Source organism: Belonocnema kinseyi, chromosome 3, assembly GCF_010883055.1.
Source record: "Belonocnema kinseyi isolate 2016_QV_RU_SX_M_011 chromosome 3, B_treatae_v1, whole genome shotgun sequence".
Taxonomy (NCBI): domain Eukaryota; kingdom Metazoa; phylum Arthropoda; class Insecta; order Hymenoptera; family Cynipidae; genus Belonocnema; species Belonocnema kinseyi.
The window spans coordinates 46,343,228-46,360,492 of NC_046659.1; the positions used below are offsets into that span (position 1 = coordinate 46,343,228).

Sequence of the window (17,265 nt, forward strand, 5' to 3'; positions counted from 1 at the left end):
GAGGGAGCTCTTCTTAATATTTTGACACCAAAATCATGTCGATACACCTTACCGACTGCGAGTAAAGCCACCCACGCTTTAACTTGACAGACTGTAGTTGCCTCTCGCGCCTCTACGCTTATGTGGAGGAACCAATCGTTACATATCGTGCTTCTACAAGTATGTTGCCGAACTAAAAGCAATATATATATATGCAAAACCACAAACTTGCTTGCCGCGCTAACTACCGGTATGCGGTGCAATTAATCCCTTGCCGTATCAAGGACATAATATCTTTGACATTATTAAATTAAGTTTTTAAGTAACAAAATTAAGCAAGTTATAATAATTTATAAAGAAATTTCAACACAACATTTTATAATTTTCACATAGATTTGTTCAGTGAAATCGATGTTCTACTTGTTGTAACGATGTTACCTGGCTTCTAAACTTCCTTAATGAAAATTCTAGAGACTGGAGGGCCACTATGGCATGTTACCTCGATAATATAAGGCGGTGGCGTGCGGGTTTTAATCTCAAAAAACGGCAGCAAACGCTATGTTCGTTTTACGTGAGAAGCGTACCGTATATGGTACTGTAGGCGGATTCGAGTTAATATGAGCGCACTATTAGTTGAAGCAAAAATTTCCGTAATCACCCAATTAAGGATTTGAGCAGAATTCCTATAGATCAGCATACCTGCCTTCTGTGCGGCTATCTTTATTGATACTTTAAAAGTATAGTATAATTCGCCTGTACTGTTGTTATTCATGTCAATAAGTGGCCATTGCAACAATACATTAAAAAAGGTATCCTTGTCCTCTTCTTTCCATTTTATAAATATTGGTACTGGAATAGAATAATTTGTTTTCTTAGAAGTAGATTCGTCAAAACAAGGTTGGATTGGCTTAAGTCAACAGTTAGAAGTAGGTTGTTAGTTTGGTTTGATAGGTTAAGAACTTTAAAATCATCTACCAAATTCAGGCAAATGATGCTAATCCAAATGATATCAGTAGTGCTGCGTCCAATACTCACTAAATACGTAACATGACCGGGATTATCCAAGAGGGGACGACCAAGGCATAGAATGAAGTTATGAGATTCGAGTAATTCCACTAGCCTTTTCCCCCGCCTACTTAATTTAAGATCGAGAGATCCCAGACCGGCGCAAAATTTATATTCATTAAAATTTGCCCGTCCACGCTATTGAGAGAGGCAATGCGAGCATTAAAATCGCCTAATAATACAACATTAAAATTCGACGAGCAATCGTTGTCAAGTAAACATAAAACCTTATGTAACAAGTCAATTCAAAATTCAGTGTTAGCAGCTTATCAAAAATAAAAATTTCCTATGCAGAGTGTATAATTACCGTAAAAAACTAGTTTAATGAATAGCCATAAGTTAATGATTTTCGATGGGCTGTGTGGGCTAAACTATTTTTAACTAGAGCAACCAGACCACCACTACCTTGGCCCTTGCTTTCCTCCTTTATAGCAGGGCTATAATAAACATAGTACTCACTCAAAAATCGAGGTAATTTCACGCATTCATTTACCAACCAAGTTTCACTCAGGCAGATCACGGGATAATTGTTCAAACATTTCATTTGAAGTGTTGGAATTAATTTACTGGAGGAATCGTCAGCGTTGCACGATTTAAAAAAAATTAAAATATATATTCAACAGAATTGATATTGCGAGTTTAAAAAATGCACTTACTGCTACTCACAACATGAAAAAATATGTTAATTATTTTTAGCTATCACATTTCTTACAGTTTAAAAAAATAATGAGGTTGTGTGCGGCCTAGCTGGGCAAATCGGGGACACATCGTTTATTTGTGAGTGTGGAGAATGTAGAGCCTCAGCGACAGGGCTTTGGACTATCTGTCAAAAAGTTTGTCCTGGTGAAATACATTTCAGCTTGAGAGGTCTGTTTATGTATAGATACAATATTTTTTGGTTCGCAACTATTTAGTTTTAAATTATTTTGTGTTACATTTATTAGGTTCCATCTCAGCTACAGTTTTTAGTTCCTTTCTTTTAGTAGGGTTTGGAAAGCAATGAAAGCCTCCTTGGGGCGATCAACAAATACAACATTTTCTGTTGGTCATTTTTATCTGAAACAGATATGTTTTATTTAAATATTATTAACATTCATTTTATTCATCAGATACTAATGCTTTATTATATAATGTAATGCAAATAAATCTAGCGCTTTGCAATATCTCGAATTTATTAAAAAATATTACTTTACATCAAGCTGCCACCGTACCTTTTACCACTGATTCTAATAATTTTTTCAACATTTTTTCACAGCATTTAAAATAAATTTGACAACTGTGAAATGCGCGCTGTTTAACTTTACTGTATGCTTGAGTGTGTTCCATCAGTGACGAGGGATTTGCCTGTGTTAGGGCGAATATGACGCCTGTTTAGGGATTTAGAAGGTACTTTTGAGTTAAGTTCTTTAACGCGTGAATTGTTAAAATGCTGATCACATTTCAAGGATGTAATAACGACATTTTTGTATTTAATTGCATACTGACCCATGGCCTTTAGGAGCCTGTTTATAACCTGTCATTCTGACATTCAGTATATAGAAATATAATTTAAAAACTGCATAATGGATAATCATGCTAGAGATTTAGAACTGGAGAACATTAAGAATGGGATATCGCTGACGAGGAAATACGAAGGTGCCAAAAGAGAGATAAGAAATGCAAAAAGGGTCATATTATGTATTATGTTATTTAGAAATTGACTATTTAAGGGAGTAATATGCAAAAGGTTATGTGTGTATCTTACGATTTATTTTCAAAAATAATATATATTATAATATAATAACCCTCGCAACTCCCTTATAATGTCGCCTTACCTCTCTTTCTTTACATTTTTTGCCTATGGTTTTGTCAGCTGGTGCGTAAAACTCGCTAACAAACATAGTTCGTTTCTCGAAGTCAAGGAGAACTATATCAGGCCTCGATTGCGCAACAGAAACAATTGTTCAATCGGAAATATTTGGGCTGAAAATGTGCCGACGGTATGCTAAAGTGAGCATGACACCGTCTCCACATGCCAAAATGAAATCCCCATACCCGACTTCGACCCGAGTGATTTAAGGAAAGCAAACGTTAGCTCACATAGAATCAACTGATCGTGCACATTTCTGCGAAAGATACCGTGCATCTTCTTGTCGAGGATATGTTGACGGAAGTTTTTCTCCTGTGCTTTCTTAATCCGGGGTTTCAGGAGTGAGGAATCGATGTAGGTAAGATTTGATGTATTTTGCTCACTACTGATATTGAAGTCAAAGCTGAGTATTTCAGCAGCTTCCTCCGCCGCTTTTTACAGAAACGTTCCTTTGCTCATTTTTGCGTGCTGTCTGACTATTTTAAGAAGAGGCTCCTGTACATTTGCGACTATATGTGCTGTACCCAGAATGTAGCTGTTTTGAAGAGATGCGAGATTCATTTTTTGCGTAACCATCTTGACGGCGTGACACCTAAGGTCGTGGAATGGACGACTTAAGGTGCAAGCTTTCGTGCATTGAACCGCATCAAATGAATAAAGTACCACCGCGATGACAAGCATATTTCTTGTAGATACTTTTTCCTCGCTGTCAATTCGGAAGACCAAATCTGCCGTCTGAAACATTTATTACGTCCTGAATGCGGCACATCCAGGTATCTGCAGGTCTCTTCAGTGTCCTGAGAGTATTTTCCGATAAATCCTAGAGCTAGGTGTAGTTATTCTTCATTTTTAGCATAGATCTTAAGATCTTGCATGTAAAATATATGATTATGAATAAAAAATTCCAGAAAAAACTTTCAAAATTTTATCTTTTCTTTGAAGCTTTGTGAGTCTTGAGGACACGGAGCGATTTATGGATCACAAATTTTTGCATCCATCTTGCAAGTGCCTTGTCGTATTTTTGGCACGCGGGATAACTAGTTTCGTCCCTTTAAGAGCACCTATCGCAAGGATAATTACTTTAACCGAATGTTTTGGCTACAGTCGTTGCAGCTCTATTTGAATGTCCTGACAACCCTCCTCGTTCCCCTTGGCACTGAAGTTAGATTCGGCTAGAGACGGTTGTCCGAAAATTGTAGTTCCAGAAAATTTGGCACTTCTCGTTTTAGACAATTGACTCTATCCCCCTCGAATTGCTCGCCAAGAGCGACAAAGATGGTAATGAAGCACTCTTAGGGCCGCATTATATCTGTAGAGATACGGAGTTCCCGCGTGGGTGGGACACCCAGATAGTATGTGTTCTAGGTACTCTGCGTGTGCATGACACGTTCTGCACCTATCACTGGTAACTTCTTGACATAAAATGCGTTTTCTGTATACTTCCCGAATTAAGCCCTGATGATTTGAGAAAAGCAAAAGTTTGCTCTCTTTACAAGGACTGTTCTTATAAATTTCTGTACATGTTTCTATGCATTTTGATGTCAAGTAGCTCTTGACGGAATTATTGGACCTCTGCTTTCTTCACTTCGGCTTTTAGAAAAGAAGCATCCATATAGAGTAATGCACTTTTCTCACTTCTGATGTTGAAATTCAGGCAAAGGGTCTCGGTTGCCTGGTTTGCGGCTTTGTAAAGGAACGCTCCTTTGCCAATGATCTCGTAGCTCATGATTATTTTTAGGAGAGGATCTCTACCATTTGCGAGCTCTTTGCGACTATATGTGCTGTACCCAGAATGTAGCTGTTTTGAAGACATGCGAGATTCATTATTGCGTAACCACCTTGACGGCGTGACACCTAAGGTCGTGGAATGGACGACTCAAGGTGCAAGTTTTCGTGCATTGAGATACTTTTTCCTAGCTCGTTCTTTGTTCATTGAACCACCCCAAAAGAGAAGAGTAGAACCGGACGGCAAGCATGTTATTCGTAGATACCTTGTTCAACGCCGACAAATTTGAAGAACAAATCCTCCGAACAAGATGCTTGTATCTGTTTCGAGGAGACCCCTTCACTGACGTTGCGTTCTGAATGCGACTTTGAGGCACGCGCAGCTACCTATAGGTCTCCCCAGTTTCAAGCTGGTTAATAACACTTATATCTGCAAGCTCAGCGTCCTCGGCAATTTCAATAATCTTTCCTTTCTTAAGATAAATTCTTGCACATTTGGCCAATCCAAAGTCCATACAAATCTCTCCTGTGTATTGCTTGACAATATTTCAATCACTCTGACCTTATGCTCGCGATGATTAGTGTCGCCACACAAAGGTATCCAGAATAATATCGTAGGGAAAGAGATACAGACAGAAGTGTGATGTAAAAAAGCAAAGGACCCATGGTGTCACGCTGAAAGACGCCCCTATGGAAGGTGATGTTGTTCGTAGTCACGCGATATTTTCCAGATCAGATAGTAAATCTAGTTTTGCAAAGGGGCATCAATCTCTACACTGTAAAAAAAGGTTGTGGGATTTTAGTACGCTAAACGTATGTAAAAAGTGGACTCATGCGCAGCAGCGTGAAATTAGTATAGAAATGTTTAAAATTGAACAAAAGTGTAAAATTCTCAACTGAACTGAAATTTAATGTGTGACGTAAAATAGAACAACGGAAAGTGGAGAATTTCTCCAAAATATCAACCCAACCTCAAATACTTGAATCATTAAGATCATATTAAGAAATTATTTATAATCAAGCAAACGTATATGGCATAATATTTATAATTAAAAGTCAGTCATTCACATTTATGCTTTCGCCGAAAGTGAACAATAAAGTTTGCAAACTAAAATGTACGTTCGCTCATAACACGCGAACAAAAGAGCGATAAAAAAACGGAATCACGAAAATTACACAAATGTGTAATATTAGACGGACGATTCTAAAATCACTATAAAGTGTAGAAATTTTCGTTAGAAAATAGAAATTTACGCGCAGTCGGTAATTTTACCAATCTGTGTAAATTTACACTTTCAAGTGCAAGTTTAAAACCTATTTTTTGCAGTGTATGCGTTTCATTACATAGATTTTCGATAAAATTCGATTCTACGCATCTAATAATGAACTTCACACTGATAGAATGAATATATGGATTAAAATCTTTACCTGAAACAAATCGTCGACGACATTGAAAACACAAAATAAAACTGTTATCATACAGAGCTATTTTTAAAATTCTCTATTTTTTACATTTTTCACTTGTGTAGTCGTCCTACATGAGTGATCTTACGCTTTCGATTAACAGGTTTGATACAAAAGTACCATTTGGAATGGTGATGTTTTTAATTTTCATACGATTGTTTCCAAGTAAGATAGTAAGTCTAGTTTTCCAAAGCGGCTTGAATCTCTCTGTGCACCTCATAATGGGTGGATGAACCTTTAAGCTTTTCGAAAGACCTGGATTCATTACCGAGAAGGTAATGAATCCAGGCCATTAATAAGTCGCGCTGGTAGAATTCTGCGTCTTTGGAGACACATCTATAGATGAGCAGGTTCTCCCGACATCCTGCTACGCCTTTCTTTGAGCCGCGTTCTCCGTACATTTCTTGCTACACAGTCCAATTATCCGAACAATCCTATCATTTAGGATAGCTGTGAAGATCTTATACAGAACGTTCGGACAAGTTATTGGCCTGTAATTCTTCTGTGCAGCTAAGTCGTAATTCTTCTGCGCTGCTAAGTCGCATTTCTTTGGCAGGAGTACTGTGCGACCTTTAATCAACCGCTCTCCAATAGGCTCTTCCGACTTTAGGCATAAAGTGAAAATGCGGGCCAGATGCTGATGGGTTAAAGGAAGCTTCTTCTTGATACCATATGGCCCTGGAGCGGAATAGTTCTTGTCTCGTGATTTCTTCTTTCAGTGAATGACGAACTTCGTACTCCTCTCCAGAATGCTTCGACCTTCTCTGGTTTGAGTGGATGATCGACAGTAACTGGAGGGTCTTTGAAGAGTCGAGAGGAGTCAGAGAAAAACTGTTGGTTTTCTCTGATCCACCTCTCTCTCCGCTATAGACTTCTCCTAGCGTCAGATAGTACCCGTATTCTGTCAACCATATGCTGCCTGATAGTCAGCAGCTTTGATTTGTTCAGTGTCTGATAAAGGACCTGCAGTTCGCTCGCGAAACGTCGAACATTGGCGTTGCAATTCTTACCAGATGTTTTATAGGAAATAACACACTGAATGCGGGACGCGCACTGTTATACCCAGCCTATCTTTGTAGTGAGTTGATGCATTCATCTTTGGATCTTATGATCAGACGTTGGTTTTGTTTTACGGGTTGAATCTGCTGAAGCTCTCGCTGCATTGTACACATCCGAGTTTATATTCAAGCGTTCGGATTCTTCAGAAACCCTTCACGAAGCTCGTTATCTAGTTTAGACAAATCTTTAGGCTCGAGAGAAACCTGAATGTTCATGTCTCTACGGACCCTGAAGCATCACTCTTCCTCTATTTTATGCCTGCTCGCGATTTCCCTAGGAGCGTTTAGCCGAGCGGTATTTAAGTTAATACCATAAGAGTAACAGGGATGGTTATAAAAGCACTCTTAATGCCGCATTGTGACTTTAGAAGTATGTCGTTTCCGCATGAGTTGGACAACGAGATAGTATCTGTCCTAGATGCTCGGGGTGTGCATGGCACGCTCTGCAGCTATCATAGGGAATGTATTGACCAAAAATGTGGCGACGATATCCTAAAGTCGAAATAACACAGTCTTGACATGCCAAAATGAAACCCTTTGTTCCCGACTTGAACCCTTGAATGGAACCCTGTGTTCCCTGCTTCCGTTTCCAGTACCGATCGCGAAAGAACTCTTTTTTGTCAAGTGGTGTATTTTTGGCTTTGGTGAAGGGAATAAGGGTGAGTGGATGCAGAAAAGGCAGAGAGTGCGGAGATAGAGTGTAAAGGAAGAAGGGTGAGTGAAGGCAAAGGTTGTGAAGGGTGAAAGTGAGTGGTTTGAAGTGAAAATTTGGAGCGTGTGAAGTTTTTGAGGTTAGGAGTAGGAAAATAGTTGCTTGGTCAGGGGGGGGGCAAGAGGTAGGTGATAAAGGCTGGAGACTTCACGGAGCTGTGGGCAAGGTAGGATGCCGACGACGCGACGTTCACAAACTGGCGCCAAGGGGCAACAGTCACTGGACAATGGAACAGAGCAGAAAATCGTAGTGGGAGCAACAGCTGACGTAGTGGAAAGCATGCGCAGTGGAGGGAAGGGTGAAGTTGATCGCAGTGACAGCAGCGGTGATGAAAGTGTCGAGAAGTCGACCAGGGAGGAGAGGGTAGCGGACTCAGGTACGGGCAAGCAACGCGAAAGACCCTAAAATGTATAGCGCCTCAACAAGCTAGGCAACGCGGGTTTGAACAGAAGTCTGGACGAATGGCAAAAAAAGGCAAGCGGGACTAGCAGTGAAGGGGAGGAAAAGAGGAAAAGAGAGGGAGTGGACGATGAGGTAGAAAGGGACAAGGATAACAAGAGAGTTAGAGTTAAACGGAGAACACCAGAGAGAGGGGGGGAGGGGGGTATGGGAGGATGTTTGAAAAATTGGAAGCTCTCATAAAAGGGTTTAGAGAGAAAACAAGAAAGAGATTGGTTGACATGAATAGGGATATGAATAGGAAGGGAAATGATGTGAGGCAGGAATTGGAAAGTGTAAGAGAAAAGGAGAAGAATGGGATAAACGCTGGAAGGTGAAGAAAGACAAGGTTTGGGGTAAGCTAGAGAGAATTGAGAATAGACAGAGAGAGGTTGATGAACAAAGATCTAGAGAGATAAACCAGTTGGAAGAACGGGTAGGCAATCTAGAAATTAGGAATGAGCATATGGGAAAAAACAAAGAATGAGGAAATAGTTAAAGGGAATGAAAAAATCGTCCAAAGTGGAAATAAAAGATGAAAGAAAAGACTCAGTGAGATTGAAAGAAGATTAGAAGGGGAAGAAAGGGCAAAAAGGAAAAATAACTTAGTAATTAATGGATTAAAAGTGGAGAGTGAAACGGGAGAAGTGGAAATAAAAAATCTTTTGCGAGACATCAGAGTGCAGGTCAGGGTAAAAGGAGTCAAGAGAATAGGAGGGACGAAGGAAGGAAAAGAAGTAATGTTTCTAGTAAGTGAGAGAGTGAGAAGGAGAAAAAAAAATTATGGAGGGAAAAAAATTATTGAGAGGATGAAGGGAAATAATTGAAGAAGATCTGACATGGAGGGAGAGGAAAAGGACATGGCAAATAGAGCAGAGGGCTTGGGTAGAGAGGAGAAAGGGCTATATGGTGTGGATAGGGAGAGACAAGTTATGGATAAATGGGGAGGAATGGTGCATGGACGAAGAATTAGAAAAATTAAGAAAAAAAGGAAAAAGTCTTGAGAAAGGTAGGGGGAAGGGAGACGAAAAAGAGTCTAGAAATAAATCGGAGGGGTTTCCAAACGGCAAAGGGCAAACAAAGTGAAGAGGAAAGAAGAGGGAAGGGAAGAGAGTAACGTGAAAATAGCTTACTCCAATGTGTCAGGTTTGGAGAACAGGAAAGTAGGAGCGGTTTCGGGAAATAGCAAACTATACTCTCTAGCATACGCGCACGATGTAGTTCTGTTAGCAGATGATAAGAAGGGGATGAACCTAATGGTGAGAATCTTGGAAGAGTATGTGGGAGCAAAAGATCTGACAGTGAACGTAGATAAGACAAAGGTGATATGCTTCAGAAATAGAAAGAGAAAAATAAGTTACGTTTGGAAGATGAATGGACAAAAAGTGGAAATTGTGGAGGAATCCTGATACCTAGGTTTTTGGTTTGAGGCAGAAGGGGGAAACGAGCTGCAGGTGAGGAACAGAATTGAATTCGCGAGTTAATTAATGGGCCAAGTATGGGGTATAGGAAAGAGAAGGTTTAAAAACGATTGGAGAATGAGGGTCTGGTTGTTTGATGCGTTGGGTTGAGCGGTGTTTATACGGTGTGGAGATCTGGGGATGGAAGGAACATATGAAAGTAGAGAGCATGCATAAGCGATTTCTGAGATGGGTAATGGGGGTATACTAGAGGTGCCCATGATATATGTTAAGAGAAGAGTTAGGAAGAGAAAATGTGGTTGCTAGACAAATTAAGAGAGTCTGTAGGTTTGAAGCTCGCTCATTTTAAGAATTAATGTTACTACTGTTACTATTGTTGATCCTACATAATGCGAAAGAGTACAATATAAGTAGTAGTTAAGTTAAGTTAGACTAAGGAAGGAATTGTAAATATATGTACAGGGAGCGGAGGCCCTCAAACCCGTAAAAGGGAGAGATGAAATACATACATACATGTATACATATTATCATAATAATGCAAGAAAATAATAGTCCTTTGTCGGCCTGTATGTATACAAAAAAAGTAAATCCTATGTAATTATATGAATTTAATTATGTATTTAAGATGTGAAATTTGGTGGTAGAATAAGAAAAAAAGTTTTTGCTTATCTGAGTTATTAATTTCTACAATTTTTAATATTATTCTAACCAACTTTTTAAATTTTTAAATAAAGTAAAGAAAAATGGACTGAAATTTAGCATTTCCAAAATATGTTTTCATCTCTCTTTCAAATATAAAATTCACAAAAATGTATTATTTATGTATTAATTTACTGGTAAATATATTGACTTTGTTTATTCATTGATTTATTTATACCACCATGTTTTATGTGAAAACTAACCTAATGAGAAAATTTCATTCCATGCCCTTTTTGGTTTAAATGAAAAAGAAGATATTGATCAAGATCATTCAGTCGCGGAAATTGGACAAAAAAAAATATGCATCTTGTGAGTTGGCCCCAGTTTCGAAAAAGCAACGGATCACTGTTTTAAAACAAAAATTTTTAGTGGTTCATCAGGAAGAGATATCGAAGGCGTTAAGCTCTATGACTAAAAAAGAACAATTATGGATATCAATCGTTTCCAGTGATGGTCTATGTGATTTTCTCAGTGCAGTTGTTCCTGATTACGTAATTCCAGATTACAGCACCATGTTGATGCGATTAAAATTGGAAAATGCTATAATGTGACAGAGAATAAGAGATGATAATTCTAAATTCAAACCAGCAACAGTTTCCATAGATGACTGGCTGTGAAGCAAAAATAATCCATATCTATTAGTAAAACTCCATTGCATAAATATGCATCGTAAGTTAAAGGTTTTGTCTCTTTCTTGTAAAAGGATGGAAGATAATCCATCAGAAACCGGTTAAGTTTTAGCTCTAAAATTTTTGATTAATGAATGGGATTTAAAAAATAAGGTCTGTGCAATTGTTCATAATGCATTCAACATCCAGACGTCAGCTTTAAAAAAAAATGTTTGAAAATTACATTCCTTGTGCAACTGAGCTGATTCAAAATAGTGTTCACAATGCATTGATTTCTTTTGAGGGTTTCGATTATGTGTATACCCATGTTAAAAAAGTAGTTCGCTAATTTGAAGAATCTAATGTAGCAGCGTCATCCTTGAAAAAAAAACAGATAATGTTAGAAACAACACCTGGAAAATTGATAGAAGGACACCTTGATAGGTTGGATTTGATCTATCGCTTGTTTAATACATGTATAGAAAATGGTATACCTATTGCTGCGGTGTTATCTGATAACGCGGAAAAAGAATTCATAACTGGGCAATATGAATTGTCTGGTATTCAATGGAAACTTGACACAAATTTAGTAACTCTTCTTTTCCATTTCAATTGTCAATTAAAATACTTTGCACTCATTCAGAAGTCACAATTTCTGCGGTTCGACCAATCATTGGAGGCATCTTATGGAATCGCTTGATAATTGAAGAATCAGATGACAAATCCGTTAAACAATTCAAGGAAAAAGTTGAAGACCAATTAAGATTGGCTTTTAAAATGGATAATGATGAATTGAAAACAGCTTCCGTTCATTAGATTGCCAATTTCTTAGATCTTAAGACATAAGAAATTATTACATGCTGAATTTACGGATAAAGGGAGATAACAAATTTTACAAAATGTTGAAAAATGGCTGCAGATATATCAACTGACGAAACGGACAATTCAAATAGTTAAAAAAATCAGCCATTGACTTTCTCCTCAACAATACATCGAATAATAAGAGTCCTCAAATGCAGTATAAAATGTATTTAGCTGAAATTAAAACCAACTACGATGTGTATGCTCTAGAGTGGTGGAAAAATCACGAATTGATGTACCCTTAAATAGCCAAATTAGCCAAAAAAATGTTGGCCTTACCCTCGTCATCGGTGAAATCCGTTACTACGTTTTCTGCAGATGGGCCGACCATAGCAGAAAAAAGAAACTGCCTATATCCAGACACTATAAACTTTTTAATACCCTTGAACCATAATAAGGACTATATTTAGGCTTTCGATTTTTTTAAATTAAGCTTTCATGTTCCTGTTAAAAATTCAATTAATTTTGTTGTTATTATGCACTGAATTTGTATCTGTTAAAATAAAAATGTTTAATGGAAGATGGACTTATCAATTTCGTGCAGTGAAATCTAGAGACTCCATTCACTACCCATCAAGAATTAAAATAACAACTTATTTGAATTATTTCTTAATGTGCCTTAATTTAAAGAATGTGAGAAATAACTTTTTATTTTTCATGGTAGCCGTTAGACTTTATTTTAATAATTCCCGGACATTTCTGTAACCAATTGTTTTTATTTTCGCTGAAAAATAATATTTATTTAACAGAAATATACCATAATTGGCAGCATTGTTATCAGTTTTACAGCAAAAAAGTAACTGCCGTAATATTTGATAACATCCTTAGAAATCTTTTAGATTTGATTGCAATCTTGTGAAATTCTTTTATGTGATTTTCATGAAATTCCGTAAATGAAGAATCTAGAAATTTCATGAAAGTCTGAAAAATCTGATGAAATCCCTAGAAAACAATGAATCCTTTAAAATTACAGAAAATTCCCAAAAGTGATTTGAAATTATCAGTTTAGTTGTTGCTCGAGTAATTATTTCGCGACGTTCCGTAGAGTATACTTCAAAAATTTTCCGTTTCCGTTTCCTTGGTGGCCCATTCAAGTTCGCTGCTGTTGCAGGAGAACTCACTAAAGTGAAAAACAAAAGGATTACTTTAAGTTAAGATAAATGAAATAAGGTAGCTTTACGTTTGTAAAATGTTGTAATAGGTTAAGCAGTAATGTACTTTTAATTTGAATTCGGCACTTTGGGACCTACATTATGCTTATGCAGTAAGTGGTGGCTTAGTATTGACGTCGAGTTTTGTTATAAAAATATTTTGCCGCAAATATGATACCTTATAACACAGCTTGGCCATTTCGACACGCGTACTCGCTTAATAAATGTTAACATCAGTATACAGGTAAAGCCCTCTAAAATTTTCATTATTATGGACCAGTCTAAAAAATTTATATAATTAAACTTAGTGGACTTAAAACATAAACATCATGAACAACTTCAATGGATTCTACCAAGAATTCCGTTAAGAATACGATTCTTAAACTTTAAACATCGTGAATGAATCGAAGCGACTCTCATTTTACATGTCGAGGAAGAAAAATTAAAGAAGATTTTTATTTAGTTGTAGAGGTGAAAATATTCTACAAAAGCACATAAAATATAAGCAGTTGTGGAACAATTTGGAATAAAAAATGCTTACAGACTTAAATACATTTGTGACAAAAATTGATAAATACGAAGTCTCGTAATGAATACAAATGATTATATAGAAAATGGTTTATAACTATTAGAAGATAAATCTACTTATGAGTTTGTAAAGTTCGTTTGAGACGACTTCTTTCCCTGGTTCACTTTTTTTCCAGTTATCAAAAACACTGGTAAAATCTTTACAAAACATTGTAGGAAAAGCAGCACATCACATACGTGAGAGCTGGGACTTTAAGAAAAACATTAAAAATTATATTCCTAAAATTTTCACTATTATATCTCTTGATATTTTTTCAATGTGTACTAATATTTAATGGAAATTAGTTGTAGACTCTATTGATAAAAGATGTAAAAAATTAAAAGAACACACATCTTTAACAAAATGGAACGTTGAAAAAGCTTTAGAATTATGTCTAAATTCCTAATACTGTCAAGTTAATCATAAATTCTATTAGAAAACTTTTAAAATGTCTATGGGCTCTCTTATATTAGCTACTGCTGCAAATATAGTAATGAAAAACTTAGAAAATTAAATTTTTAATGATATAATTTATCAGATACCTTAGTGGATGGGTTGATGGGCTGGCTGGCCAAAAGAATTGATTGTAACGCTGTTTTCTGAATGTATTTTGTGAAGGTTAGAAAGTTGTTTAATACTGTTTCCATTTTTATTCTTTTTTCAAAATAGTTTTTTCTCAGGAATGAAGTATTCAACATTTTTTTCAAATATATAATATAATTTTTAGAAGTTTATGCAGTATTTACAAAACATATCACGTAAAATCTATGCAACAATGTGAAAATAGAGGAGAGTGTACAATTAATAAGTGAAAAAAGTTACTTAATACAAGACACTAATTAATTTTTAACTCATTACAGATACAACGAAAAAAAGTTACTGTGCCGGTCCCAGCTGGCGTTGAGGATGGACAAACTGTCCGAATGGCTGTTGGAAATAAGGAGGTTTTTGTAACATTCCGCGTCGAAAAGTCTAGGTACTTTCGACGAGATGGCGCGGATATACACACAGATGCACAGATTTCACTTGCACAAGCAGTTCTCGGAGGTACAATTAGAATCGACGGTGTCTACGAAGAGCAAACAATTCAAATTAAACCTGGAACCTCATCTCACACCCAAATCAGACTTTCCGGAAAGGGCTTGAAAAAAATGAGCTCCCTGGGATATGGCGACCATTATGTGCATATCAAAATCACAGTGCCTGTTAAATTGACAGAAAAACAAAAAGCTCTTTTACAAGCCTATGCAGAGCTTGAAACCGACACAACTGGAACCGTTCACGGCGTGGCATCGAAAAAGGATGGTAAGGAGAACCGAAATAAAGTTTGATGTTACGAGCATTGCACAGCTGCGAAACTATAACTACTGCTAATAGGCTAGTCACTTTGGATAATTAATGTATATATCTTGGAGAAAATTTCCGAATTAAAATTCTAAATTGACTTCTTTATATACGAATCCTATATTTAAATATTTTGAAGTTCAAGATCAGTGCCAGCGATGCAATGATCGTTGCCTAGTATTGTAAGTTCTTTTGATTAAATATAGCATCGCTTGAGTTTCCTCACGTGTTCGTGTATTCTTTTGAATAAAGCTTTTAGAAAGCCGTATCTGTGCCTTTAGTTTCATCAACCTTTAAATCAATCTCTTAAAACTAAAATTTTTCGAACAATGTTAAGAGATTCTTGAATGTTTAACGCGTCTGATTTTAAGCGAACCTCAGTGAGATATACTCAAGAAGAGGTTCATTAAGATGAGATTTACGTGTAGAATATGAATTCGAAGAAGAATTGATTTTTCTAGGCACGTCGGAGAAAACTCAAGCGAATAGCGGCGAAGGTCTACTCGATAAGGTCAAGAAGGCGATATTCGGATAAGATTTGAATAGGTGAGTGTTATGTTATGTCCCTGAATTTTCGGTACAGGTACATTATTCGAGACGCCAGCTCTACTTCCGTCTGATCGAAGAGGCCCATTTAATTTTTCTTCTGATTCTTACGTAAAATCATCTTTAGAATCCATAACTGTGTGGCACATCGCTGGAAAATGTGCCATTCTTGAGATATTACTAATTACTTTTTTTTATAAATATAAAGCTAATGGTTTAAGATTTATTTAAAAATCGAAACGATTACATTTTGAAAACATAGCTGATTTCTCTCATTAGATCCTAAAACAGTTTTTAAGCAAATTTGTCCCATGTGAATTTCCTAATGTGTGATTTCTATGACCTGTAACTGGATTTGAATTTTGAATCTGATGAGGGGAACCAGCTGTGTTTCAGAAACGTAATCGTTTCGATTTTCAAATAAATCTTAAATCATTATTCTGTTGCAACACATAGTCGTTTTTCATTGAACAAATTAGCTGCAGAAAAAAGATCCCTGCAAGAAATTATCTTTGAGTATATGAAGGTGTCAAAATTTGTAAGCATATTCTTCGAAGTTGTACTAAAATTATTATATGACCCAACGTTACCGTACTTACATTTCGCAACGACCTCTTGAGCCGTTCCTTAATTCAAGCACGACCATTCATTCAAGTCATACCATTTAATTTGTTATACCTTTTTCTATTACATGCAGAAACGGAAATAGGCACTTTAAATTCAAGCAAGTGTACAGGTGCATATGTGTAAATTTCGCAATTTTAGGTCACGCCATCATTTTCTCACGGCTTCGAAGAATAAATATACAAATTTTAAACCCATTTCTTTTATAAAAAGAGTTTCATAAATTTAATGCGAGCAAACAAAACAAAATTCCTGCGTGCATAAATTTAAACAACTTGTCGAATATTTCAATTACACTTGCTTTCATCACGTACTCAACGATAATTTTGTGCATGAAGCTTTTCTCTACAATTGATTTGCTCCATGAAAAACTACTGTTTGTAGTAACACGATAAAATGACTTCTAACAAAAACCCTGCAATAATGAAAATGATTAACTTTAAGGGATCTCCTCTCTCAAATTCGAATCTGCGGGGTGATTCGTTCTAGGAATTCGTGAACCAGGTATTCTTCAATCGGGATTTGAGTGTACTTTTAAACGAGTGTTACTTTTGTGTCATTTATATAATACTTTTTAAATTATTATTATTATTGTCTTTTAGTCCTTCTTCGCTTCGCCTCGCACGCATATCCCTATCTTTCGCCTTGCCTCGCAATATCATTGTTTGCCTTCAGAGTTACTACCTGATACTTACCTACTCAATATGTAACCTATTTACAATTTCGCTTACATGTACTTCCTCTCCTCTTTACAATATTTTTCTCTCCATTCTTCTTCCTCCTTTTTTTCTCTTTTTCTCAATCTCATCCAAAACCCCCTTCACCGATGCAATCGCCCTTTTATACCCTATATTATTCAGTAATATCTCAATGCTTATCTTACTCCTTTACACTCTTTCGCTATCCTCAAGCCAGTGTTCCACCCTTTCATACCCCTTACCGCAGAATTGAAATATTCTCTTCTCTCTAGGAACCCAGAACCTATTAAAACCATGGACATAGGAAACAAGGGACTAGGCATGCCATTGCGGGGCTGATGCAATGAGGGGGGAGGTCCACCACCTTTTGATGTCCCGCGACAAACATGGCAGTGCCCACATGTTTATATTTTCACGCTCAGTTTGTCGACAAAAATGCTCGTGCGCATCATCAA

At 36.8% G+C, this 17,265-nt stretch overlaps 1 protein-coding gene across 2 annotated transcripts in view; it reads left to right on the plus strand.

Annotated features, from left to right (window-relative positions):
* Positions 1–17,265, plus strand: part of LOC117169060 (protein tumorous imaginal discs, mitochondrial-like) — a 121,073-nt gene that overhangs the window by 64,622 nt on the left and 39,186 nt on the right. The window contains exons 4-5 of one of the 2 annotated variants that reach the window (XM_033355163.1): positions 14,459–14,903; positions 15,404–15,488. In XM_033355163.1, the coding sequence (XP_033211054.1) occupies positions 14,459–14,903; positions 15,404–15,477 (519 nt within the window). In that variant the 3' untranslated portion in view covers positions 15,478–15,488. The remainder of the gene's footprint in view (positions 1–14,458; positions 14,904–15,403; positions 15,489–17,265) is intronic. The other variant, XM_033355162.1, reaches the window with a different exon arrangement.